Here is a 27,073-nt window from a genome sequence, read left to right on the forward strand (position 1 = left end):
CTTATTTCATGACTAAAAGTTCATATAAACATAGGTCCGCAAACGCTTAGTTACCGATCTACAGGGTGTTGAAATTTTAAAATTTTAGTTTTTTCTCTATAGCTCCCACAGTTTTTGAGATATTTAGCTCAAATTTAGAATATAGTTTACGATGTAGGGCTTACATCATTGGACATAGTATTCTAGTGATATTTTTTCGGGCTTCATGCTCCCTTTTCTTCCCCTGAACTTTTGTGCGGTGCGCCGCTGGTAGATTCTAAAATCAAAATTAAATTTTATGTTTTGTTGAGAAACTTTTTTGTCTCATCATTTTTTCGTATCTGCGACCGTTATCGAGAAAAAAAAAATAAAAAACGATATTGTGTAATTCGTTAGATGAAATTTAAATTCTTAAAATGGTCCAGTAGGCTCTGGCTTTATTTAGATAACCTCTTGTTTATTATCCAAATTTGAGCTAAATATCTCAAAAACTGTGGGAGCTATAGAGAAAAAACTAAAAAAATCTTAAAACTTCAACGCCCTGTAGATCGGTAACGAAGCGTTTGCAGACCTATGTTTATATGAATTTTTAGTCGTGAAATAAGCCAAAGAAAAAATAAAGCATTTTCTACACAAATTGAAATGCATTTTTTCAATTGAGTTTACCCCAAATATCCGCCTACATTCCTAAATAAAACAAGATGAATATTTACTTTGTTTTCATATACAGGGTGTTTCATAACTCTACCAACACAGAGTTTTGTAATTAAGTTTCATGAGATTATTTTTACGGATGAGGCCTGTTTCACTTGAGGCATCACAAATTTGCATAATTTCCATGAATATTCGGATAAAAATCCACACGCAATAATTCCTCGCAATTTTCGAAACAAATTTAAAATCTACATGTGGGCTGGTATTGTCGGACATTATTTGGTTAGGCCATTCTACAAAACCGGTTGAATGGCAAAAATTATTTTTTTTTTACAAACTATTCTTCCTGGCCTACTCGAGGATTTACCTTTGCGATTAAGACGTCAAATGTGGTTTATGCATGATAGTGCTCCACCGCATTGTAGTGCTAATATATGAGACTTCTTGAACCAGTAGTTCCCGAATAGATGGATAGGACGAGGAAACAATTGCCCAGAAAATTGGCCACCAAGCTCACCAGATCTGAATAAATGTGATTTCTTTCTCTGCGGCTTTAAAAGAATTCGTTTATTTTACACGTATTTGAAGCAGATTTATGGAATCGTATAAATAATAAATGCAATGCTATAAATTGATCCAGTTATTGCACAGAGTAGATTTTAATTTTCGGCGGAGGGTAAATTTATGTATTAGAGAAAATGGTGGCCATTTTCAAGTTATTGTAGTACTATTTAACGATATCCGTAGTTCATGTGGTTAAAGTTGAATTAAAATAAAATAAAGAATCTAATTTAATTAAATTGTTCTTTCTTGATACTCTTTTGTAAATGTCACAAATGACACATGAAATCATAGCCTACTAGTCATAAAACTGCATACGTATTTTACTTTTTGTCCAAATCAAATGGTAATAATGCTGTTTCACAAAATTTCGATTTTCTCAAAAGCAGTTTTTCCAAAAATTTTAGTAAAAACATTTTTAAAATTAAACATCCCAGGAAAAAATGTTAAACAAATCGCCATATTTTAAGATCCTACATGTGCTCACTCTGTGTCGGCAGTTATGAAACACCCTGTATATTATTTGTGTAGAAATGATCTACAAAACACATCTCTTTAATTTACTTAAAAGTTGAATACAAAGTTTTCAGACAACTTTTATATGTTAGGATTCTAGGGTTTGCAAGTATAGCAACAAGACCTTTTAAACATTTTTATTGAATTTATAAACAAAATACAATCTAACTTAAGCAACCAGAGCAGAGGCTGTGCTAGACTCGTATTTCCAGTTAGGTGCAAGTACGCTCTTAGTTTTGTAGTACCTGGCTAGACGGTGAATACGAGACTCTACCAAAATCAAACGGAATTTAGAGTCCTTGTCTTTCCTGTTACGTTCTAAATGTTTGCGGATAGCTACTGCCTTCTTGATAAGGTAGTACAAATCTTCGGGTAGATCAGGTGCCAAACCCATTGCTTTCATAATACGTAAGATTTTGTTGCCACTGACAAACCTTACTTGTGCTACTCCATAGGAATCTCTTAGAATTACACCTAGAATATATAAATACTCAAATTTGGCTTCATTGATACAGAATGAGGGGTAAACATACCGATCTGTGATGGAGTTAAACCTTTCTTGCCCAATTTGTAAATATGATCTTTCACCTCTTCAGGGGTTACTTTTAGCCATGTAGGAACGCTACGTCTATAAGGCAAAGCCGATTGGGCAATGCCTTTTCTAAAACATAAAAATTTTGTCAATTTTAAAACTATAGAAGCCTGCCACGAGGTAACATAACCTCAAAAAAGTACATGTTTTCCACAACACTAATTTTACAGGAAAATGTATGTAAAGTCACTTCACTTTACTTAAATTTTATTTTGTGTGCATTTTAAAGGGTTTACTTACCCAGGAGCGTGCATACGACCCATTTTTGAGTTATTTTCGTGTCAAACGGACAACAGAAAACTCCAGCTACGTCGAAAAGAACGGATTGCTACGGATGCTACGAAATGTCCTCGAAGACCGACATTTTATTCTACGATTTTCAAAACCGCATGCGCCAAGAGCTACGAGGACCACTCCACTACGTACGTAGAAGAGGATGTCAAAAATGGCTTCTTCGTGAATATAAAAATTTGTCATTTCTTTTACCATTTACAAGAAGTGTTTGTAATTTTGAAATAAATTTATTGTCTCTATGTGCTCCGCATTCTTTTACCGTAGTACGCGAAACTAGATCTCGAAATTAAAAGCTTATTATTGGTAACGGCGGTAATTAATTACCTTAAGGCTTGTAGCAAAACTGAAAAATGAGTAGTGATGATAGCGATGCCGAACCCCATCATAAAAGAAAAAGAAAAGTTCATCGGTTGGAAGACAGTCCGGAGAGTACTTCAAGCAGTGGTAGTCCTGTCATAGGATCATCATCGTCGAGACGAAGACGCGGTTTTCACGACAAAAATCCCATCAGAGATTCCTCGGACTCTGAATCGGACAGTGGCAGTTCAATTCACAGACACAACAAAAGAAAAAAAGTCAGGGTATGATTAAGAGAATAATTTATTTTCCAACAGTAGGCAAAAAATAGATGCAATAAGCAATGTCTTAAGATTTGTATTCGTTAAGCTGGGTAACAATGTTCGAATTCATTTTCATGACTTCACTTGTTTTTATTTTTTGAGTACAAATAGACATTCATTGTAAGTCTAGGTCTCTAGGACACCAACTTTTAGGCCCGTAAAAGATTGTCAGTGAATATTATTTATGTATAGTTATTTATACATTTACAAAGTAAATTGTCCAACAAATATATCTAAAAATTCACGAGTAAATTGGTAATGGCAACTTTTATCTATGGTTATAATTTTAGTAAACGTGTTCTGAACTCAATCATTAATCTGAATGTTTCCAAAAAGGTAAGAACTCAAAAAAAAAAACGAATTTTAACAACGATAGGTATAATTCTAAAATTTGGAAAATTTTAAACATTTGGCCTTTCAAAACCGTTTCGCAACTCTGAATAAATTAAATGTTTGAGACTAACTAAGTATAAAGTAATATCTACATTTCCACATTCTATTTTCGAAGCAGAATGTACTTGTTTTAAAACTGTCAGTTTAGATTTTGAAATTCACATTTTTTTTAAATAAATACTTGAAAAATGTGTTGGCAAATGCTATATTAATGTTCAGTAAGCTCTGATTTTTTTTAATATAAAACAAAATATTTGTCATGAAAATATTTCTATATTGAAAGATTTCTGAAACAATATTTATGTTTAAAATAAATCAAAAATTTAATTTTTAAGATCTTCAACTGAATTCATACAAAGCTTTTCAGTTAGGTATGAGTAATTTTAGTAAAACATTTGTTGAACAAATATTCAATAAAATGTCGATCAAGGTTTTCAATCTCCATTACAAATTTAACACAAAGATTATTCAGAAAATGAATGAAAACAGGTAAATATGTCATGATGGGTACGGAGGTCTCCAACACCTTAATGTATATTATCTACATTAATTGGTAACAGTAAATGGTATGAATAAAATTGTATAATTTTTGGTTGGAGTTAATTTTTTTTGTTTTATGTAAAATAATAAATTCCTTACATTTATTTTTTCTATAATATATACAAAGTACGTGGTCCATACTGAGCCTTTTTATTTGTAGAGGGTGGCAAGTGATTCAGACTCTGAAAGCTCTGGTTCTACTGTCGTAAAAAGAACAAAGAAAGCAAGTCGGATAGTGAGTGATTCCGATGCCGATTCGGAGGTTTCGGATAGAGGTTTCGAGGGTAGTTCCAGTTCACAATGGGAAACAGACTTCTCTGACATAGATTTAGACATGAAAGTGAAACCAGAAGCTGCGGTTTCGTCCGCTGCCCAGGACAACAACATCGATTCAGATTCTAGCGACGGGCAGTCGGAGAAATGTCCCATATGCCTGATATCGTTCAAAGTTCAGGAAATTGGTACTCCAGAATCATGCGACCACATGTTCTGCTTAGAGTGTATTCAGGAATGGTCGAAAAATATGAACACTTGTCCAGTGGACCGCCAAGAGTACAATTTGATTCTTGTACGCAAAAACATCAGCGGTAAAGTGATAAGACAGGTGCCGATAGAAAAACCGGCTCCTCAAAACGACGTCGATATTGTGGAGGACCCTACGTTTTGTGAAATATGCGGTTCCAGTGATAACGAAGACCAGATGTTACTGTGCGATGGTTGCGATCTGGGGTTCCACTTGTACTGTCTGACACCCCCTCTGGACGAGGTACCGGGAGGTGCTTGGTACTGTAATTATTGTTCACCGGATGACGACTATACCTCTGAGGTTGAATTGTACGAGATACAGTTGATGATGGATGGCCCGAACAGAATGCAAAGGCCGCAGGGACAGCGCAGGAACCAGTCAGCTAGGTGAATTATTCTATGACTTTTATTACATTAACTGTTTTAACGATACCAGAACTATTTCCATCTCAGAATCACAGTGGTTGAATTAGAAACAAATTATGTTAACTGTTATTTCTTGAGGATTGTTGTGTTCAATTTGTATTCCTTGCCAAAGAGATGCAGTTATTTAATTAATCGATGTATTTATTTTTTGTGATTTTTCTCTGAATAATAAGTAAATTTTATTTTCTCTGTGTGCTTTTTACTTTAAGTTTTTCTTTAAAACTAGTCAAAAGACTATTTCCTTTTTCATAATCGTAGTTCAATGAAAATTTTTATAGTGAACTAGAGTGTCATATTAAAGGAATTCCAATTTATCTGCTAACAAACGGAAATGTACTTAAAATTTTATAAACGAAATTGTGGAATCTGAGAGATTCAAACTTTGGCATGCATGTTCTGTTCTGGGTGTGAGTATTAATAAATCCTACCTAAGTGACACAAAACTTTTTTTGGGAGCCCATTTGACCAATAAAACGAAACAAAAAAATTGGTACAGTTGTATAATTGCCGTAATTATGGTTTTTTTATAATCTTTCTTGTAACTCGAAGGCTCCCACCAAAAGTTTTTCAGGAATCGTGGAAAGATGAACACCGAAACTGTTTGATTGTCAGGTGAGGTAATAGCTTGTATTCCATAAATCTAATTAATTTTTACATATCAAAACAGTCCATATTTCTAATTAACAGATTAGTTCCACGTACAAGACAGACCGAGCGAGTGAGACGTCGAATAGCGGATAACCGCCAACAAAACCATCGGAACGGGAGCCGAGCGAATGGTCCTTCAACCTCTAGTCTAGAGGACTCCCAGCTTGTAAATTCAGTCACTAGCAGCACGTCAAGAGTGAAACGTTCTGTGAAACACAAGAAATCGAAGAGAAAACCTAAGAAACAGGTACGCTACACGACGGTCTATGAGATCGACGAGGCTACCGGCGAGACAGTGGCTGTTACAAAGCGACAGAAGAAGTACAAGAAGCGCAAAAAGAGATATTTGAGAACTACGAGATCACTAGTTCGATCCAAAACCGTGAAGAAGAGGTTAGCTGCGCAGTTGGGCATCTGTGCTCCCAGGACCGTGCCCCAAAATCTACCCGACGTTAAAATTCAGAGCTCATCAAACACTCTGGGCGGTCTCAGATACCAAGCTGGAATACCGCCTTTACATTTGTTCGGCCAGAACAACCAGTTGGATTATTTTTCCGGCGAAGAAGATGAAAACTTTGTGGGCGGATCGGGTGTACAGTTACTGTCTGCGAGAGCTCCAAATCGGTCCGACATCTCAGCTATGCGTAGGATGGCTAGAAGAAAGGCAGCTATAAACCTCACCAGTGCCGTTTCAAGTTCCACGGACTTACTAGACAGCATTTTGAGCAGTCAAGAGCAGTTTCACTCCAGAAACTCCGCTTTCTCTGTGGATTCCAGTGGAAGATTCATGATTGAAAAGAAGTCCCGGAACAATTACGTCGACGTAAAAGCACAACCGGTGAAGATGAGGCAGAGGCCCAATAACTATCACCAGGGTGGCAGCAATCCCAACCCGAACTACAACAGATCCAATCCAAATAACTATCATTCCCATAGCCTTTACCAGTATCATTCCACTCCTACGTCCACGATGGAGTCTACGAGCACCTCCGGCTTTAGCGGCGGCGATCTGAATGAAGTACCTCAAGATTATACTCAGAGAACACTGTGCGCCTCTAGCGAAGCGAACACCCAAGAAAGAAAAGATAAAGATGACGACAATACTGGCACAAACACGCCGAATAGCGAATCGGAGATCGACATTTACAGTGACATAGAAACTGTCAGTACCAGCAAAATCGACGAGTCCGATCTAAGAACTACGTCTCCGCCATTGATGATCCCTAACGTTCACATTCCCAATATGGGTACAGATGAGTACGACGACAACAACGATAGTGAACCCGATATGGTGATAGACGACGAGAAAATGCAGGAGGCGGACAGGTGCCACGGAGATCAGAAGGAAGAAACTGCGGTAACCTCAACCGTCGGTTTCAGCAGTGAATTTGCACCGGCCGTTGTCGAGTCCGCCCCAGAAATGCCACACTCTTCCATGGAAATACAGTCGGGTGCTATACAGTCGTCTAATCTGATGGATGGTAAGAATATCGAAGACGACGACGATTGGACAGACGGTTGTCCGAATACCAGCATTTATTCAAAGGAGGGCATGGAAGCTTCAAAGGAAAATGAAGACGTAGATTCAGACGACGGTTGTCCTAATTTTAGTATTTATTCAAAGGAAAGCAAAAGCTTGGCCCTCCACACAGATATATCTTTATCCGCGGAAGATAACGTGCAGATGGGACAGGATTACCAAGTCGGCGAAGTTAGTTCCTCTCCGAACGTAGGAATCAGTGATAATATTCAAGAAAACGAGGGTGAAAACGTGGTGTACGATTTCGAAAGAGAAGCTGTTCAAGAAAATTTTCCTCCGGAAGAAAATGCAGAGGAGAATGTTACTTACGAATTTGAGAAAGACAGTACTTTTCCGCAAGAGACCTCGGAAGGAAACGTAATATATGAATTTGAACGCTCTGTTGTTAAGGAGAGCGTTGAAGAAAATGTCACGTACGAATTTGAGAAAACCACCGACACTACGGACATACAAGATGAAGGAAACCATTCAGTTTCTAATCCTCCCAATCCGGTAGTCCGAAGCAGAGTGGGAATTGTGAAAAAACTAGTAAGCGGAGGTATCCTTGGAGGTTTGTACAGCGATTCCGAGGACGAGAGCATGGTGAAGAAAGATGGCAGTTCGTTTGCCATCTCGGACATCAATCACATGACCGAAGACATCAGCGAAGAAGAAAGAAGCTACACTCCGTGCTTGGACGAGAGAGGGAACAGGCAAGGACTGGAGGGGTTGGATACGGAACTGATTTCAGACGAAGACCGTAACGATTTCGATGAATCTCACGAACTTAAAACTGTCTCTGACGGAGACGCTTTGGAGATAAACGCCAAAGAATCTGAATTGGACTTTACTAGGCCCGAAGATTACGAAGAAGGAGAAATCGTAGATAAAAATAAAGGCGCTAAAAAATCGGAGGAAGCAGAAAAGAAAAAAGTTAAAGGCAAGACCAGTGCTGAAGAAAGTAAAGATGGAAAAAAACCTAAGAAAAAAGAAAAAGAAAAGCAGCCTGCCGACAGCGATAAAGGCGGTAATAAAGAAAATGAGGGCCAAAATAAAGAAGCCTCCTTCAAGAAATTAAGTAAGAACAGCAAAGAACGTAATTACAGGGATAAAGACGCGGACCGACCATCCGGTACCTCAAAGGCTAAAGAAGACAGGTTGCAGAACAGAAAAGATAAAAGGCGAGAAAAACGCAAAGAGCTGGAGAGGTATAATGTGAGAGCTATTATCGCGGAAAAGCCCCGCCCCTTCGTCATCAAAGATCAATTCGGAAGGGATATTAGGCGAACGCCATCCAGATCAAAGAGCAAATCGAATACTCCCCCAATTCAAGACTCTCCCCCGAAAGCTGGAACATCTCCGTCGAAAACTAGACAGAGATCGTTATCCAAACGAAGATCTAGATCTTTGTCGAGACGTAGGTCAGCATCCAGAGGACGAAACTCTGTCTCGAAGGAGAGGTCCCGCAAGAGAAGGCCTAGGTCTCGTAACAGATCAGTGTCTCGTTCAAAGTCTAGATCACCGAGAAAGAAGCGGTCAGGGTCTAAGACTAAAAAGAGGAAACGTTCCAACAGCAGATACAAACGCAGGAAATCCAGGGAAAGGTCTAAGAAAAAACCTCGAAATCGGAGCAGGAACAGGTCCATGTCCCCATCGAGAAGAAATAGAGAGTGGAACAATAGAAGGGGGTGGACTCCGCTGAGTGTGAGTCCCCCCCCTGAAGTTCGTCACGTGTCACCCTCTTGGACACCCCCGAGAATAATCGACACTTCTCATTTGTTAAATATTGAAAGTTTAACGGCTGCGATGAACGCCAATAAGAAGAAGAAAGAGAAGAAACGAAAAGGAGATAAAAGAATCAAAGAGAATACCGCCACAATTAGACAGAAGAAAAGGAGGCGGGAAAGAGAGAGAACGCCACCTCCTTCCAAAGAGGTCTTCGCTTCGGGAGATAATATTTTAGTAAGTGTTAGTTTTAATAATGAAAACGAAACGAGAGACGTGACCACACGAGAAAGGAGGAAAAAAGATATGGAAGATATGAACAGGAAGAAGAAGGAAAGGAGACGGAATAAAAACAGGAGGGACCTTTCTGGAATCAAACCCGTAGCTATTATCGATTTGGAGCGTTCGCCCTTCAAAGAGATTACCCCATCACCAAAAGACGTAATCGTCCTGACAGATAGCGATAATAACGATAACGAAGAAGTCAGCAGAAGCGTGCAGAACAACATCTGCGATTCCTCGCAACAGGTAGCTAGCCCGGAGCGAAGCATCAACTATTCCATGGGTCCAAAGACACCGCCAGAACCTCAAATTAAATTCTCTTTAAGCGCCAAACCACCTCAAGTTCGTGCAATAAACAATCCCTTACACGATCCCGACGACATGGAAAATAACGACGATGTACAGGAAGAGATTAATTCCAGGATCAATGAAACCTTGCATAAGGGCCCCAACACTCCGCCCGAGCCGCCAAATTCACCTCCCAGTTCGCCTGACGTTTACGATCCGTTTGAACCTACTAAATCCAGATCACCTACTCCGGATCCGTTGCAGACGGTACAGTCAAATCTGAGTTTGAACGAAAGTACTTTGGAGAGCAGAGCTGCTATTGAACTGCTGGAAAAATCCATAAATCCGACGAATCCGGACTTGATGAAGTCGCTTACGCCTCCAATCGCAGATGTACAACCTGCGGACTCACAAAGCAGCATCCAGGCGACGCCAGAGTCCAACGTCGGGAAATCTCCGGAAAGGATAAGTGTCGTTATTAACCAAACGGTACAACCCTCCATGTCTACTTCTAAGCCGGTAGCACAGACCACCCCGTTTTCTTCTGTACCTACGTCTTTAATAACGTCGACACCCGTTTCTTCCAATTTGGCACCGTCTCGGATAAACATCTTGAACTCTACCATTATCACGCCTCCTCACGTAGCCTCGTCCGTTCCGCAAAGGATAATCCTACCGAATCAAGTGAAATCCAGTCCCGTGAAGATTTTGCCGACCAAAGCCACCATAAAATCGACACCCATCAAACCCATGCCGAACAAGAATAATAAATCCACCGCCGGGAGAAAGAACTGGGCCCAGAACGGCAGCGGCGAGGACCTCAACTTGGACTTCGACTCCCCTTATTCCCCCGGTTCGAGCGATTACGAAGATCTGTTTGAACCTCCACCGGAAAATATCAGTAAATCCACGACAAAAAGTACAAATAAAAGTAACGCAAAGTCCCCTCAGAAGCATCAGTCGGTGTTTGACGCTCTGTTCGGCTCGCCCAGTTACAACAAATCCAAGACCAGGAACGACAAGAAGTTCGGGAAGAAGTCTTTATCGTCGGGCAAGACAAAGACGGTCGGCGTTAAGTTGGACGAAGACAATTTGAAGATACTGGATGAATTGCCCAATTCGGCAGTTGAGATGCAAGTTAAGGATAAGGTGAGTTCTATTTTTGTTGTTTGCGTTACTTTATTTGTTATTATTTTTTAGGCAAAACACACTTTCGCATAATTTACACTTTTCATTGTTTTATATGCAAAAATAACATTTTGTTTAATAGTAGGATTATGTACAGGGTATCTTAATATTTCATATACAGGGTGATCGATATATCTTGCGAAATGTATTTTTCTTGAAAAGTTCTAGATAATTAATTTCTGAAAATGGTGTTACGTTTTCAGTAAGTGCCACTCAAAAATAGGGTAAACATTTTTTTAGTTATACAGTACCTTTGATTGAGGTCATATTTACGTGGGGGGATCCAAAAATAACCGGACGAAATTCGCTGCATGCACCACTCTTGCAGTTCAGGTTTCTCCCGCTAGATGGGTGTTACGTAACCCCCTTCCGAGTCAGTCTGCCAAGAGACATCGCTTGAGACGGTTGTAGCAAATTTTTCTCAAGTTTTTGTTAGTTCTGGCCAACCGGGGAGTTGAATGTTTTTGATTGACATGTCCACAAATACCACTCATACACTTGAGTTCTGTTCAAGGAACGTTCTTTATAAGCTGTAGTTAAATCAATGTCGGGGGTCATTGACACTGAGATCCACAAGCTAAACACAGTGCTTTAAATTAATGGTAACGTACTTTTTATTTAACTTGAAATGATTTTAAAAAATATTGCAAATCTATCGGATTAAGTATTTTTATTTATCTTTTAATATTTTCATAAAATAAAAATCATTTTTATACATAAATTAGTAAATTCTGCGTCTGCACTAACATAAAGAAAATAAGGTGAAAAATGTTGCAAAAGCAATCTGTTTTTACAAAATTATTTTCCTTATAGTTTCAGTCACTGCCTTTCCCTTAGTTTCATTTAAAAAGAACAACAGACAACACTGATAATTGCGCACATACAACCAAATTCGAGAGCTGTCCAGTAGTGGCGTAGACAAGAGTTTAAGTGCAGTTGAAAACAAATTATAATAGCTATTTATGAGATTAAAAATAATATTTATTACAGATTTGTAGTCTATTACCCCTGAAAAAAAAATGACCCTGTATGTTCACAGCATCCAATGGCGCTATGTTGGTTTTTTCTCAGTTTTCTCGAGTTTTAGTACAATGCAAAGAAATTTTAGTTCTAACAATTTTTATTTAGCTCTTTTTTTAATACTTTCAACTATTGGCAATAATACTTGAAAATCACTTCTCTGAAATTCTCAGCCTTGATCTACAAAAAAGGTACTGACTTAGAGACGTGTTTATTAAAGTTTTTCTTCAAAATGGTAGTACTAAAATTATTTGGCAAAATTAATAAGTATTTATTCCGCAAAATAACGTTACATGTTCATTTTGAAGAAAAGAATTCAATAATTTATTCTACCTGCATCCGTTTTTCATGTATTAGGCGAACCAATCGAGGTTTTTTGGCACACATAAATATTACAGCAAATTTCATGTATTACCTTTTGAAAAATACTTAGTAAATGAAAACCCAAATAATTTCCCCAGCAAAGTCGTGAACAATTTTTTTTTTAAAAAAAAAACTTCAAAAATTGACATTGACAAATAATGATGGAATCGTTTTACTCTCAATAGAACTTTTGAGAATAAAAAAACCTATAAAATGGTTTTTTGTGTGATCCGATCGGTTCATTTTTTACAGAGAAAATCCGGAAAAACCTCTAAAATAGACCTTTTTTCAAAAATTCATAACCGTCAAATTTGAAGCTGGAAAAACAATCTTGCGGGAAATGACAGATATGTAGTTTCATCGCGTGCAAGATAATTTATGTCCGATGCATGGTTTTTACACAATTGCATTATAAACAAATTAGGGTTTTTTTTCGCACAGCGTGGCGATTTATCAAAAATGGTCCGATTTAAGTTCTGAAAACAGCATCTGAAAGTAGATCTCCAATTTGTATATCTCGGATTTTTGCCTGGGTGATGGGAAATATGCTAAAAACGCCCTTGAAAGTCGCCCGAATCGATCGAAAGTAGGCTCGAGTCAGAGTCCTCCGCTTGCTGCTTCCCCCACTACCGCTACCTGACTTACGAGTGTACTTTGGATCGTTTCGGGCGACTTTCAAGGGCATTTTTAGCATATTTTCCATCACCCAGGTGAAAATCCGAGAAATACAAATTGGAGATTTTGTCGTCCACTTTCAGATGCCATTTTCAGAATTTAAATCGGAACATTTTTTATAAATCGCCACGCTCTGTAAAAAAGACCCTAATTTGTTTATAATGCAATTGTGCAAAAACTATGCATCGGACACAAACCATCTTACGCACGATCAAACTACATATTATTGTCTGTCATTTTCCGCAAGATTGTTTTTCCAGCTTCAAAGACGGAATTATGAATTTTTGAAAAAAGGTCTATTTTAGAGGTTTTTCCGGATTTTCACTGTAAAAAATGAACCAATCGGGTCGCACAAAAAACCATTTTATAGGTTTTTTATTATCTACAAAAGTCCTATTGAAAGTAAGACGATTGCATTATCATTTTTCAAGATATTATAAAAAATAAAAAAAATGTCATTTTTTTGCAGTTTTTATTGTTCAAAAAAAATTGTTCACGACTTTGCTGGGGAAATCAATATTTTTCAAAAGGAAATACATGATATTTGCTGTAACATTTAAGTGTAAAAAGAGCCTCTTTTTTCCCTTTATTGATTGGCCTACATCAAGACTGAAATGTCTGGAAAATGGTTGAAAATTTTCTATATTCTTAGCAGCAGCATCAAATCCAATATTTCCGAGAGGAAAGGAAATACCGTAGCTCCACCGGGTGGCATTAATGTATATGTAAGAAATTTTTATGCTGCATTTGAGTGACAGCTATTGAAAATATAACATCGTTTTCAGAATTAATTGACACATTTTTTAATTAAATATTTATCGGTGTAAATTAAACTTTATTTTCAGTTCCTTAAGAAATTGAACAGACAGGAAAGGGTAGTGGAAGAAGTGAAATTAGTACTGAAGCCTCATTATAATAAGAAAAGGATAAACAAAGAGGAGTACAAAGACATTTTAAGAAGAAGCGTACCTAAGGTGATTCACGTCCTTCTTTATGTCGTCCGGTGAAGCTAAAGTTCCTTTGTTTCAGATATGTCACAATAAGTCCGGGGAAATCAACCCGACGAAGATAAAGAATCTGATCGAGGCTTACGTGAAGAAAATAAGGCACAGCAAGAAAGTAACCTCATCTAGTTCAATAAACCCACAAAAGGTATAGGATTGGCTTAATATTAAAAGATAGTTTTGTCTAATTATGTGTACATATTTCTTTAATTAACTGTATTGGAGTTAGTAATGATTTTAAGTTATAGCAAATTATTATTTATATTTCACTTTTGTGATTAATTACGTTAATTGTAAGATTTTTAGTAAATATACATGATGTATATTATGGAATCACTGGTTTTGTTATTCCTTTCCTCAAGAATAAGAAAAAACGGGGGAGAATAATTAATAATCACGTGGCGGCCCGTAAAAGTTGATGTAGTTCTATTTCGATAATAAAGACCGGGATCCCGAAGAAATTTGCTCATACGTTGGTTCACAAAGGTATTTTAATATGAAATAACTTGTACAATCCGTGCAATATCTGTTGAGATAGAATTCCAAGGAAAGAAGCCAATAAAGTTCTGTTATCGGGACTACTGTAACAATTTACCGAGGCAGGGGCGTCCTTTGAAATTTTCCGCCAATGTTTTCCTAACTCGGGTTCTCAGGTAGCGCTTGCAGTTAATTTCAAGAAAGTGACACAGGGCTCTTCTATCAGCAAATATCTTATAGACTATAGTGTCTATGGAAAACCTACAATTTTTGTTCTCGTCTGCTCGTTTCATCATCACATTTTCGTATCTTTTGCAGCCTAATTCTTCACATCATTCACTTTATTCACACACTTGTCCAAATGTCAAGCCAAATATCTATTTTGACACAAGATTTATGGTTACGTTTAAGTTTAAGCTCTACATACTTAAACTGACTTTTTAAATGCAATTCATAGCTAATGTAAATGTGAAAATTACACTTTTCACGTACGTGATAAACTTAAATTGTCTGTGTATACAGGGTGTTCATAAATAAGTGTCGCAATGGAAAACTGTAAATTCCTGTTGAAAAAAGAAACATTCTTCTCTTCCATTTTTCTCTCCGGGCTTTCGCTTTCGAAATGTCAAAACTTCGCCGGTCGCCTGATTTATCCCCACTTGATTATTTCTGATGGGGTAACATGAAGAGCATTGTCTATGAAACCCCTGTCAATACGGTCGAAGAATTGACCACTAGGGTTGAAACCACAGCGGAACAAATTAGAAATACCCATCAAATTATGAACAACGTTCATAGAAACATGATCCGACGATGCATGCATTCAAGCCAACGGACGTAATTTTGAACAGTTTTTGTAAATTTTAGTCGCTAAAAATTATTTGCTTTTTAAGTTAAAATCCTATCCTTAAATTTCGTTAAAATTGTTAATTATTATTACCTATTTTTTGAATTACAAGATTTTCGAAATGTTAGCAAAATATTTGTTTTTGTTCATAAAAATTCATTTTTCTTGAAAACGGTTGACTTTAGAGCAATGAACCAAGAGAACTTTTGTGTAAAATTCATTGGCACTTCAGAATTTGCTGTCAAATGTCAATTTTTCCAGTGGGGGGAAAAACCCTTAAGATACCTTAAAATCTCCACGTCCACGAGAAGGGTGCCAAAAAGTAGCTACTAATAGTGGTAATGTGTGTACAAAAGCTCAGTCCTGTACTTCAAACGGTTCCTAAGATATTGGCAAAAAACAAAAAAAAAATAAAAGTTTTGACACTGTATCGAACACGAGAGAAAAATTAATGATAAATTTTTCGAGACCAAATGTCTGAATCTGGTTCGGGCCGAGGCAGTACAGTATTGGAGGTCATGAAGGCGTGCAAAATTTCTAGGGTTGTATTTAAAAAAATGAAGTTGATGATGGTCTTGGAGAGACAAAACGTTACATATAAAAATTGCTAATGCCATTCGATAGAAGACAAAAAGTTGCCATGAGAAAGTATCCTTCTTTTTTCAATATCACCTCAAACAAGGCTGAAATGAAACAAACGGATTTCCAAAATTTCGTTTTTTTTCAAATATTTCGAAAACTAATCATGTTAGCCTTGATTTTTTAGAGGCATAATGTTGGTCCCCTGATTACGCAACTTTGCCCTCATTTTAGCTACTTTGTACCTCTTACCGTTTCCGAGATCCCTGTAGTGAGAAGTGAATTTGTAACAGCCTGTATATATTAATTTTTTTTTGCAATTTTGTTTTTGTCACTAAAGATATACGAGTATTCTATACGAGTATTGAAACCATCGTCTGAAAAATGGTATGGGTCACGCTTCATTACCAAAATATGGCCACTTTAATTTTCACTAGCCACCATTCTAATACATATTTTCTGAAATTTTTTGAAACATGAATCCAGTCAAATGTTGCTTAGTTCACTGTTTACTGTACCGTAATTGTATATGGTACAATCATATTTTTGTCTGGTATAAATTATATATTAATCGTCTAATTTATTTTTTAACCGGTGTTAAAGTAAATTCGAATTTTCCGCCTTTATTTTAGAACAAATAGTACATTTTATAGGTCTATTTAAAAAAAAGTCTAGTTTATTGGTTACTTACGATTTCTGTCATACGGACCGTACAATATTTGTTGAGTTAGAATTCCAAGAATTAGCCAACAAAGTTCTGTTATCGGAACTACTGTAACAATTCACCGCGTCAGGGACACCACAGCAAACAACATTTTGTTTTCATCGCCTACTGAACTGAAAGTTTTAAACATACAGGCCTGCAAATAATGCCATTTTTCTCAAGAATAGTTTTCTGTAGGCGATTTTCTTAAGAGAAATTTTGTTTTTAAATAAAATGATCCCTTCAAGTTGCTGTCCATTTAAAAAATACACGAACACTATAAAAGTTTTGACCACTAAAAGGGGGAGGTAACTGCAGAAAACTACCACCCAGTATATTGACTTAACTAAAGCTTTAAGAAATAATATGCCATAATGGTTTAAATAATGTGCCAGATTTTAACGCGAAGGGTTATGAACACAGGGCAGACTTGTCCTACGGAAAAAATGTAAACAGCTATTATCGTGAAACATTTAGTAAATTTCAAGACAATTGTTTTCCAGTTTTTAAATAAATAAAATAAAATATGTATATCGATTTTGTAGTACGAAGATAGTGTTGTGCTTAAATTGTAGCTCGAATTTTAGGAATTATGAATCTCTTAAAACAGAAACTTAATTTTTAAGCAAATTAAGTATTTGAAAAATATGTAATTAAAGTACCCAAATATTCACGTCCAAATAATCATGCGTATTAAAAATAATTTAGGTACTTACCAAAAAGCAAAATGCAGTAATTTTTAAATGTACAAGTACAAAACAAACTACAACATGTGCTCAAAATGCGCCACCATTTTCGATGCACGCACGACACCTTCGAATCCAATATTCTTGCACTCCCTGGAAAACACCTCAAGAAAAGGAAATAGTGGTACACAAAGAACACTCCAACATGATTGAAACACAAAGAACACTCCAACAGGATTGAATCCAGATACCAATTCAATTGCGTATTGGTGGACGGGCTTAGTACCTAGTGTTATCCGCCGCGCCTTTGTCACATTGCTCAATATGAATTTTTTCGAATTTTAAATTTATTAGAAGTTCAAAAAGTGATCAATTTCTTTCTCGGAAATGGTTGTGTTTGGGACCCATGTCATAAGTTTTTTTTTGTTTATTTTTATGTATTCTATCGTCTGTTGAAACTAAGGCAGTCAAGCTTCTAACACCCTGTTATTCTCCAAGTACTGTTAGTGAGATGTGAGCTATCATACAGTCATCAATGTCAGAAGTTGAATTGCATAATTTTCCCCTCGAAGGTAATAGAAATAGTTTGTTTTTTAAATAAAAAACAACCAAAGTATAAAAATTCCCCATCACTGAATATTACCGTTTTCACAACCCGCCGAAGTCACCACTGTAACGTAAAAAAAGAAACAAAATAAATAACAGTAATATTTACTCTATTTAAAATCACAAACGCTACATGTCATATAAATCGTAACCTACTAAATCACAAAGAATAGTCGTTTGTTCTCCAAAATATGAAAAGAGAGCAAACTATAACAAATACAAGCTAATATTTTGCTGGCTTTTAAACAGCCTCGGCGAAACCGACGCGGTTGTTACCGAGATCGAACTCGCTGTAGAACTTCCCGATAAAGACATCCCCCAAGATCCACAGAGGGCCGTTTGGAGGGGGAATGTCGATGCCCATGAAGCCAGAAAGACAGATCGTTTTTCCGGCTTGAACCACCTAAAAAATCATAATTTTATGCCATGCGGTAATCAACTAATAGCTTTGATTACACTTGACTGTGTTTTCGATACAAATTAAAGGTACTCACTCTCAAAATGTAGTCTTTTCCTTCTAATGTATAGGTGTTTCCGCCCAAAATGAAATCTATTTTAGGTAGCGTTGGAATTAAACTGCAGTCCACGATGTATTCTCCTCCAATGATCGGAGTACCACCAATTAACTATAAATTAAAGACAACGATGGTTTTTAAGTTTTGTAACGTTCAAATAAAAAATAATGTCGGCATATCTCAGTTTTTGAGTTCCACGATTTGTCGAAATATGGCGCAATAGACATGGCCAACTTGAAAAACGTTTATTGTAATCCAGAGTTGAGTGTTTCTGACTTTTTTAATCATTGATTGTGGTTATACACTTTTTGATATAACTCATCGAATAAGCGCAGGAAAGACGGGAAAATATGTTTGAAAGAATGCCTTTAATGTCAGTCAAAATTAATACAAACTTGTCCTTATCAAAAACGGTATTATTCATAAATCCAGACTGTTATAACGGGTGTCCCATTTTAAAAAATACACGTGAATATCTCTTAAGTTAAGGGCTTAATGAGAACATTTTTCAAATATACGTTTTGAGGGGGACATCTAATGGAAACATATTTTTGACACCAGAAATGAAAAGAGCAGACAATTTTACATCCGACTATGACCTTGACCATGACCTTCAAGGTCATTTGAAGGTCATTTTAGTTTTTGTTGCAAAATTCTACTTTTGAGAACAGAAATGAGAAGAGCAAGCCAATTCACGTCCATCTATGTCATTGACCTTGACCTTCACGGTCATTTCAAGGTCAAATTAATTTTTCAAATAGCAACTGATATCTTTCAGACCAAAATAGAAAGTGCGGAGAATTTTGCTTCTACGTTAGAATGGAGGAAAGTCTGTTATTTGTGCATTAGTTCATATTTAGACAAACTGTGCAATAAAATCTATAAAAATGTATTGCTGGCTGCCTATTTGCTATCACGTTCTCCAATCTCTTCCAAAGAATCTCAAGAGACCGCGATGCAAGATGAGCTTCCTCTTCCATTCATTTTCTTAACTACTAAAACAATACCGCAACTATTTAAAGGAGAGCGCGAGCAGGATTGTGTGCAATTGCCAAATGCGACTGATTTTGTAAAAGACCGCGATCAGCTCAGCCCAGAACGAACCGCGATGCGACAGGACCGCAACCGCCAAGTACGTTCTCTCCTTTAAAGACCACACAGATTTCGTTCCAATCGTGCGACCAGGACTGTACGGACCAAATCGCGTGAATCAGGGAACGGAATCTGTGGGGCCCTTTACATAAAAAAATAATTGATTTAGAAAAAAAAAAATATTTGAAATGAAATATTAAAAAATATGGTTTCATTAAAAAAAATATATATATGTTTTTGCAATAACTGGAAAATTGGAAGTTATAGAATGTGTGTGCCACTTTTATGAAAAAAACTATATACAAAAACCGCTTCACAAAATAGAAAAAAAATTATAAAGCATCAGGGGAAATGACCAAAACTGAGAAACACCATGCACCTCTTAAAGGAATCAAGATATCGCCATATTTAATTTCTTCGAAAACAATTTTTTTCCTATCTTTTCGGAGAATTCAAGGAAGCCCCTCGAATGTGCTGAATTTGGTACAACGCCATCTTGTGAGCAATCGTGAAACTCAAAAGTACAAAAGTAAACCGTTACTGAAATATGGCCGATAACCTTTCTTACTTGGACGCTCGGTTTGTCAACGACTCAAAGAATTTTCAAAACTAATACGACCAAACTTACCTTGTTAATAGATGTGACTTCGTCCACAGGTCCAGCGATCAAACTAGTACCGGTATCGGCGATAGCCTCGCATCCGCTTTTGCAGAAAGCGTTGGACCCGACCTGAACCTTGTCCATTTTAAACTGCCAGTACGCCTGCCGGTCCACCGATAGGTAAGTGAAATTGCCTTTGTAATACTTAGGATCCGAACCGCCGAGGATCAACTCGCCGCCATCCGTCGCATCTGGGTCTCTAGAATTAAATAAATATAAAAAAATCTGTCTAAAGTGTCGTGAAATGAATTCAGCACCTATTCAAGTAGAACGAGAAAATCGGCTGGGCTACCAGTCCTTGACCGATCATATTGTAAAAGACAGGAGTGACACCGTCCACGGAGATCCTACTGTAGGCCATGCCGAGTATACCGTCAAACTTGGCGGCTACAAAAGCTAGACCCGGTTCGCTTAGCGCTTCTGCGAAAGTTTGGCTCTTCACCGCAAGTGAGCCCACCTAAAAAAATAACAATTGGGAAATTGCTACGTTGCTATATGTTTTTTTAAATAAATTATCTTTTACCGTGACGATATCGGTAGATAAGAATCCACTAAGGCTTCCAGACCCATATTTGATGGCGAAATCAGTCCCGTTCTTCTTATAAGTGGAAGATTTTGTAGAGTCATATTTGTTGTGCAAAACTATGAAAAATAGAATTTACGTTCTTTAAAATTCTCACAATTGTAATAAAATTAATTCAAATTTTTGGTCTTATCAGCTTGATCTCAAGACTTCAGAGTATTAAAGATAACATTTAAAGTATGACTGATTCATTTTTAAAATATTTACAATATGCAGCATTTTATAGCTACGATTTGTTTCAAACTGGGATAGTAAAGTTTTAATCACACATTTTTTAACGTTAAAAAAAATCTGTATAATTTTGAATGAAAAAATTTATTTCTTCATTACTACGAATGTTGTTTTGAAGAAAACGGATAATCACTTAAAAAGTTCAAATGTTAAACTTTTTGGATACAGCACAACAGTTTATTTTTATCTGCACTCCTGATATTAGGTGGCAAACAATGTTTGCCAGCAAATATTATTTATTTTGTTTTTACTATCTTTCATTGCTGTTTATATCTAAATCTGGAGTATTTTTATCGGTACTGTGAAAATTTAAGGAAAAAAAAAAATTGTCAACTTATTAAAGTAACATTTTGATAATAAAGCGTGAGACCCACACCGTTTCTTACGAGATGATATCATGATCAAAATAGACAACTTCCATTTCGAAGGAAATTTGCGAAATTTAAATTAAAATAATGGTAGACTTCATTCAGAACTCAAAAAGGGTTGCACATACATGCAATGGAAACTATTTTTTTTCATGATCAGTTTTCTTATTTTTCACAAAAGTTAGAAAATCTAAAAAATTTAATGTTAATATCAGCTTCAAAATTAAATAGGCACAGCTACGAATACGTGATTGTATCTATCGGTCGGTTACGAAAAAAAAATATTTTGCGCAAAAATGCATATCTTATTGAAAGATTGTATTGTATATTGAAAATTTCAAGGTTGGCTTTAACTTATACTACACATTTGAATTTTGTCCATCCTGTTTTTCTTCGTTTTTAGAATGTTTTGTTTCTAAATTTATACATTCAAATATAAAATGAAAAGTAGTAGTTATTAAACAGAAGAATTACTAGTTAAGCTAGTTCTCTATAAGCAATATCCATTACATCGAAAAATAAAAAAACTGGACAGTTCAGTATTTTTTGTCCTTGCGGTAGACAAGTTGGATTACAAACGTATTTAGTGACACAATAAAAATTATTAAATGGAAATAATCCAGGAACTGTTTTTTTTTTAATTTATATTTAATATTTTACAAATGAATAAATCCTTAAAGAAATCAGTCAGAAAATGGGTTGTATGTGCAGTGTTTTTTCACAAAATTAGTTGTATTTCTCAAATTTATGGAATCTAAATGAATGGAATTTAAAATTAAATGAACATTTAAATAGATAAGTATAACTACGAAGGCAATTTAATTTTGTGAAAAAAAACCTGATTGTATGTATTATGAAAAAAGTATTCTGAACATACACAATTCAAAATACAATACAAAAAAATTAGGCGTATTTTTGACGTCAAAATAAGCCTTTTTTTCCTATAAACATGGGTCCGCAAATGCTTATATTACATATACGCTGTTTTTTTTTTTTAAGGAATAATTTCCAATTTCCAAAGAGATTTGAATGTTGGCACAAAATTTGGAGTATTGACATGATTTAGGATGCTAAATTTAAATATGTCATTGTTTTTGACGCTACGTGTAGAGGTCGCCACCTATAAGCGTACGCTTGAGTTAAATAGGCCCTAACTTTTTTACTACCCTGTACATTGACGTTTCATACTAGTGCGTTTATTCCTTATCAACTTTAACTTTGTGAATTCACGTTTACAGGGAAAAAAAAAGACTTATTTTGACCTTATAAATATGCCGCTAAATTCTTTGTAATGGATTTTGATTCAGTCTGTATACTTTTTATTTCACAAACCTCATTCGAAATTTTTTCATGACGAAAATTTTTTGTGAGCATATAAACCATTCCTTGAAAAACGGTATGGGCCCCACATTAACATGACCAGTTTAATTTTCACGAGCTACCACTGTTGTATAATCAATAATCATGAAACTAGAATTTGAAATGAAGTTCTAACATGTATTTATTAAGGCATTTCTCACTCAAAAACTTTAGTAACTACCCAACAATGGATAAAAAAATATTGATGGAAAATAACGTCGGTTTATCTTAAGATACCAATACTATTTGAACCCTGACCTGTATTATCAGTCGAAAGAAATGCTAACAGTATACTTACGACAAGCGATGTTTGTGTAATGACATTTTTTAGAGGGGACCCATAAATTCGAGGAGCCAGTGTCAAACACCACCTTAAATTTCTGTGGGGGATTTCCGATAGAAATAGGTCCGAAATATTGGGCCTAAAATCAAGATTTCATGGTAGCTTTAAGACTAATCGATTATAGTAAAAAAAATAAAATAATGTTTCTAGGAGATTAGAATATTTTACTTACAAAAAAAAAGATGTTAATAATTTAATTTATTGTGTTGTAACACTGAGTGTTTGGAAAATACAGTTTTTTGTACCATCATTTTGTATATTATTTTATGAAAAATTGTAAACCATGAAAACCCAATGTCTCTTAAGTTGATTTTTTTATCAAAATTACTTATTCATACGAGATTAAAACCACAGTATAGTTAGAAATGATTCTTCTAACCACAATGCAGCTCAAAATATATTTTAATGATTTTTTCATCGAATGACTAACAAACTTTCTTAAAATAAAATAAAAAATGATTATACGATAGGCACAGGTCTAAAATAATCGGGTGTGATAGTACGTAATTCCAAGAAAGATGTTTCAATCATAGCTTTTTCTAATAAAGAAAGATAAAAGCCTTTAACACAAACATATACATTTATATTTTATATTAAATCAATATTTGCTAAAAGTTCGATGACATTATGTTTGAATTACCTATTTTGCGGCACTGTTTTGTTACATGAACGAATGTATTCAATAGATAGCAATATTACCGATTAAAGAGGGGAATACCCGAACACCACTCGAGTATGAAATGTATTTATACTATAACAAAAATATTTATCGAAACGTGAAAAATTTTTAGTTCAAAAATAATATTGATTATTAAATTGAACTTACAGTTCATAAAAATCTTCTGTCCCATTCAATTTTATCTTTTTATTTACAAATACAATACACTAAAAAAATTGTCAACAAAGAAATTGAGCAAAGCATTATCTCGGTTCAACATATTTTTAAGACTGGTAAAATTAAATATATCAAATATTTGGACTGGATGTTTGTTTTTATTCAGAAAATAAGTAGCAGGTTGTTTGTTACCACCTCAAAGTGTAGGTTTGTTCACTGTAATTACACATTAATTGCTAAGAAAAATCATAATTATTTTTTCTTATGATCTCATCAAGAAGAAAATTATCAGTTTTCTTTGTTCTATTTTAACTTTTAATTTGATATGATAAAACACTTTCTTAATTGGTTTTATGATAACAAAATTATGAAGTGTGGACACATTCCTTTGTTCATCTATAATTGTGGGATTCACATACGAAATTTGGTGTAATATCTACCCAAAAAAATATATTTTCCAGGAAAATACTTACATCTAAATAATTTGACAAGGGCTCTGGTGCTGGACCCCCAACCCCATATCTGAATTTAACCTGTTGTACATGCGTACCGACTTCTTGTAGAGTTCTTCTAGCGGATTTACCACGTTCTAGTGGAATTCTGAGGAAAAATCCTTAACAAAATTCGTCCCTTTTATTGGATTATTCGTACTTACCTAATTACATCGCAATTTACTGCACCAAATACGCATAAAATTGACAGCAAAAGTAACCGTAGCATTCTGTATTTATAAATAAATCAGCTAAAAAAAGTACTATGGTGTGATTAATGGTTATGCCGGTTATTTAGTACTTATCAGTCGCCGCCACAATTACCATTTCACAAATCACAATAAACATAGAATGAAATACAAAACAAACAGAAACAGAACACAGAACACGTGATGTGACCGCCTCCTCTTCCACCACCAACTGATCAATGAAAAATATGAATATCATTCTCGTGTTGCCAACGTGAAAAAAATTAATTTAGTGGAATAAGTTTGCCGCACTGGTTCTGATCAAATATCAAATTCAACTTCAAAATTCAAATTGATTATAATAGATTTTATTGAGATCTATCGTGTATGTTACCTATAAAGTAGTAGGTATTTCATTTATGACCATGATTAATTTTTGGGTTTAGGTATATTGAAAATGTCAAGGTTGGCTTTGATTTATTAGAAACAAAATAGAACAATATTTTTAGAAATTGGTTTTGTTAGATTAAGCACGCGCTAAACAAATTATTGTAAAAATTTACATGTATAAATTCACTTTTTTAAGAAAATGCTTAAAAATCAAAGGGTTTTATTTTTTTTTTCAATGTGATTTGTTTCCATATTTGAATTTGGTTGCTACTCTTTTTTTATATTTTCTTTTTAAATTTATAAATTCAAATTTAAAATGGAAAAGTCGTACCGAGAAAGAAAAACCGGAGCAACACTAAGTTATATAAATATACAGCATGTCTTCCGATAGATGAAACAGCTTTCGTAAAAGACAAATAATATTGGCATTGGAAAATGGCCTCCTCACATTCAGTTCTGTTTCCGTTTGTCCAGTAAGCCTTGGAAATTTTGAGGGAATGAAAAATTGAATGCGAGTGCAAAATTGAAATCTATAGGTCAGTCAAATTGTTGAAATTAGGTACATCGTTTTTTTGCCAAAATTTAGTTCAGTAAACAAAGATACGTAAAAATTACGAAAAAATCTGTAGAATTGAATGAACTACTTTACTCCAGCTGAATGTTGGGGCTTCATTGCCAAAATGGCGTCCAGAGTTTGCAAGTTTTTATTTTAAAGAAAAACTAAACATTTCAGAAAAAAATGATTTAGACAAGTTGTAGAACTTTTTATAACAAAAATATTGCAAAATAATTAAAAATATGCGAAAAATCTACCGAAACTTTGACTTTTTTTTTTGGATCGAAAAATATAATCTTTTTCTTATCTTTGAAATTTAATCGGAATGGCATTGTTGCCATTTGAAAGCCGACATTTTTCACGAATTTAAAAAAAAATGTCTTACGACAAACATCCAAGAAAAAGTTTTTTTTCAGAAAATCTACGACCTCATTTATTAATAGTAAGTTCTGAAATTTACACATGTAGCTGAATACTTTCACTTCAATAGTCCCCAATGATTGACCTTTTTTTTTATAGTAAATTTAATTTTGTTGGGCCCCGTAAAATGCTGGCTCTGCTCGACACGTTGATGCACGGTGGTGTGGAGAGAAAGATTAGACTAAAGATACTCAGAAATAATATCGCAATTGTAATTTTTTTTATTTACAAAAAGGTTTAAAACTTGTATGTACATATTTGCAATTGATTAGGATACTGAAATGCAGTCAAATAGTGTAATATTATTTTTTTAATTTCCAAGGCTACTGGTTTTTATGAATTTGAAATCATGGCAGATTTTGTTTCATAATTGTTGAATCCTAGGAGGCTATTTCGTAACACCAACATTGTTTGTTTTTTTTTACGTCGTTTCTCCTATTTGGACACACTCTGTATAACCAGAAGTTTTTTTTCTTTGCATTTGAGCGACAACTACTGAAAATATATCTTTTTAAAAATTTGCTGACATTCTTTCATGAATTTAAAAAAAATGTCCTACGACGAACAGGAGCCAAGAAAAATTTTTTTTTCTTCGACAAATTGCTACGACTTCATTTATTAATATTATGATCTAAAATTTTCACATGTCGTAGTTGAATACTTTCACTTCAATATAAAAAATAGTCCGCAATGATTGATCTTTTTTTACAGTAAACTTAATTTCGTTGGGCCCCGTAAAATGCTTGCTCTGCTCGAAATGTTGATGCACGGTGTTGTGGAAAGACTGTGACTGAAGATACTCAGAAGGACTATCGCAATTGTAATTTTTTTATTTACAAAACTTGTGTGCATATTTCTAATTGATTGGGAGTATCCACTGAAACGCAGGCAAATAGTGTAAGATTATTTTTTTTCATTTCCAAGGATTACTGGTTTTTATGAATTTGAAATCATGGCAGATTTTGTTTCATAATTGTTGAATCCTAGGAGGCTATTTCGTAACACCAACATTGTTTGTTTTTTTTAAGTCGTTTCTCCTATTTGGACACACTCTGTATAACCAGAAGTTTTTTTACTTTGCATTTGAGCGACAACTACTGAAAATATATCTTTTTAAAAATTTGCTGACATTCTTTCATGAATTTAAAAAAAATGTCCTACGACGAACAGGAGCCAAGAAAAATTTTTTTTTCTTCGACAAATTGCTACGACTTCATTTATTAATATTATGATCTAAAATTTTCACATGTTGTAGTTGAATACTTTCACTGCAATATAAAAAATAGTCCGCAATGATTGACCCCCCTTTTTTACAGTAAACTTAATTTCGT

At 35.1% G+C, this 27,073-nt stretch overlaps 3 protein-coding genes across 3 annotated transcripts; 1 reads left to right on the forward strand and 2 right to left on the reverse strand.

Moving 5' to 3' along the window:
- Nucleotides 1–1,831: 1,831 nt before the first annotated feature.
- LOC108906355 (40S ribosomal protein S13) lies at nt 1,832–2,656 on the reverse strand. Its single transcript, XM_018709588.1, has 3 exons — nt 2,543–2,656; nt 2,244–2,371; nt 1,832–2,184 (listed from the first exon to the last, which is right to left on the reverse strand). The coding sequence occupies exons 1-3, from the start codon at nt 2,563–2,565 to the stop codon at nt 1,880–1,882; spliced, it is 456 nt and encodes a 151-aa protein (XP_018565104.1). The 5' UTR covers nt 2,566–2,656; the 3' UTR covers nt 1,832–1,879.
- A 56-nt stretch (nt 2,657–2,712) lies between these two features.
- On the forward strand, nt 2,713–14,131 carry LOC108906354 (serine/arginine repetitive matrix protein 2). Its single transcript, XM_018709587.1, has 5 exons — nt 2,713–3,177; nt 4,310–5,061; nt 5,788–10,711; nt 13,654–13,782; nt 13,838–14,131. Exons 1-5 carry the CDS (start codon nt 2,947–2,949, stop codon nt 13,964–13,966), a joined length of 6,165 nt encoding a protein of 2,054 aa, XP_018565103.1. The 5' UTR covers nt 2,713–2,946; the 3' UTR covers nt 13,967–14,131.
- Nucleotides 14,132–17,799: 3,668 nt separating this feature from the next.
- On the reverse strand, nt 17,800–24,596 carry LOC108906372 (lysosomal aspartic protease). The gene is made up of 8 exons (XM_018709607.1): nt 24,353–24,596; nt 24,171–24,297; nt 22,818–22,941; nt 20,502–20,620; nt 20,236–20,435; nt 19,946–20,177; nt 18,205–18,336; nt 17,800–18,113 (listed from the first exon to the last, which is right to left on the reverse strand). Exons 1-8 carry the CDS (start codon nt 24,415–24,417, stop codon nt 17,952–17,954), a joined length of 1,161 nt encoding a protein of 386 aa, XP_018565123.1. The 5' UTR covers nt 24,418–24,596; the 3' UTR covers nt 17,800–17,951.
- Between the last annotated feature and the right edge of the window lie 2,477 nt (nt 24,597–27,073).

The sequence above is a fragment of the Anoplophora glabripennis genome, unplaced genomic scaffold, assembly GCF_000390285.2.
Source record: "Anoplophora glabripennis isolate ALB-LARVAE unplaced genomic scaffold, Agla_2.0 scaffold139, whole genome shotgun sequence".
Lineage (NCBI taxonomy): Eukaryota > Metazoa > Arthropoda > Insecta > Coleoptera > Cerambycidae > Anoplophora > Anoplophora glabripennis.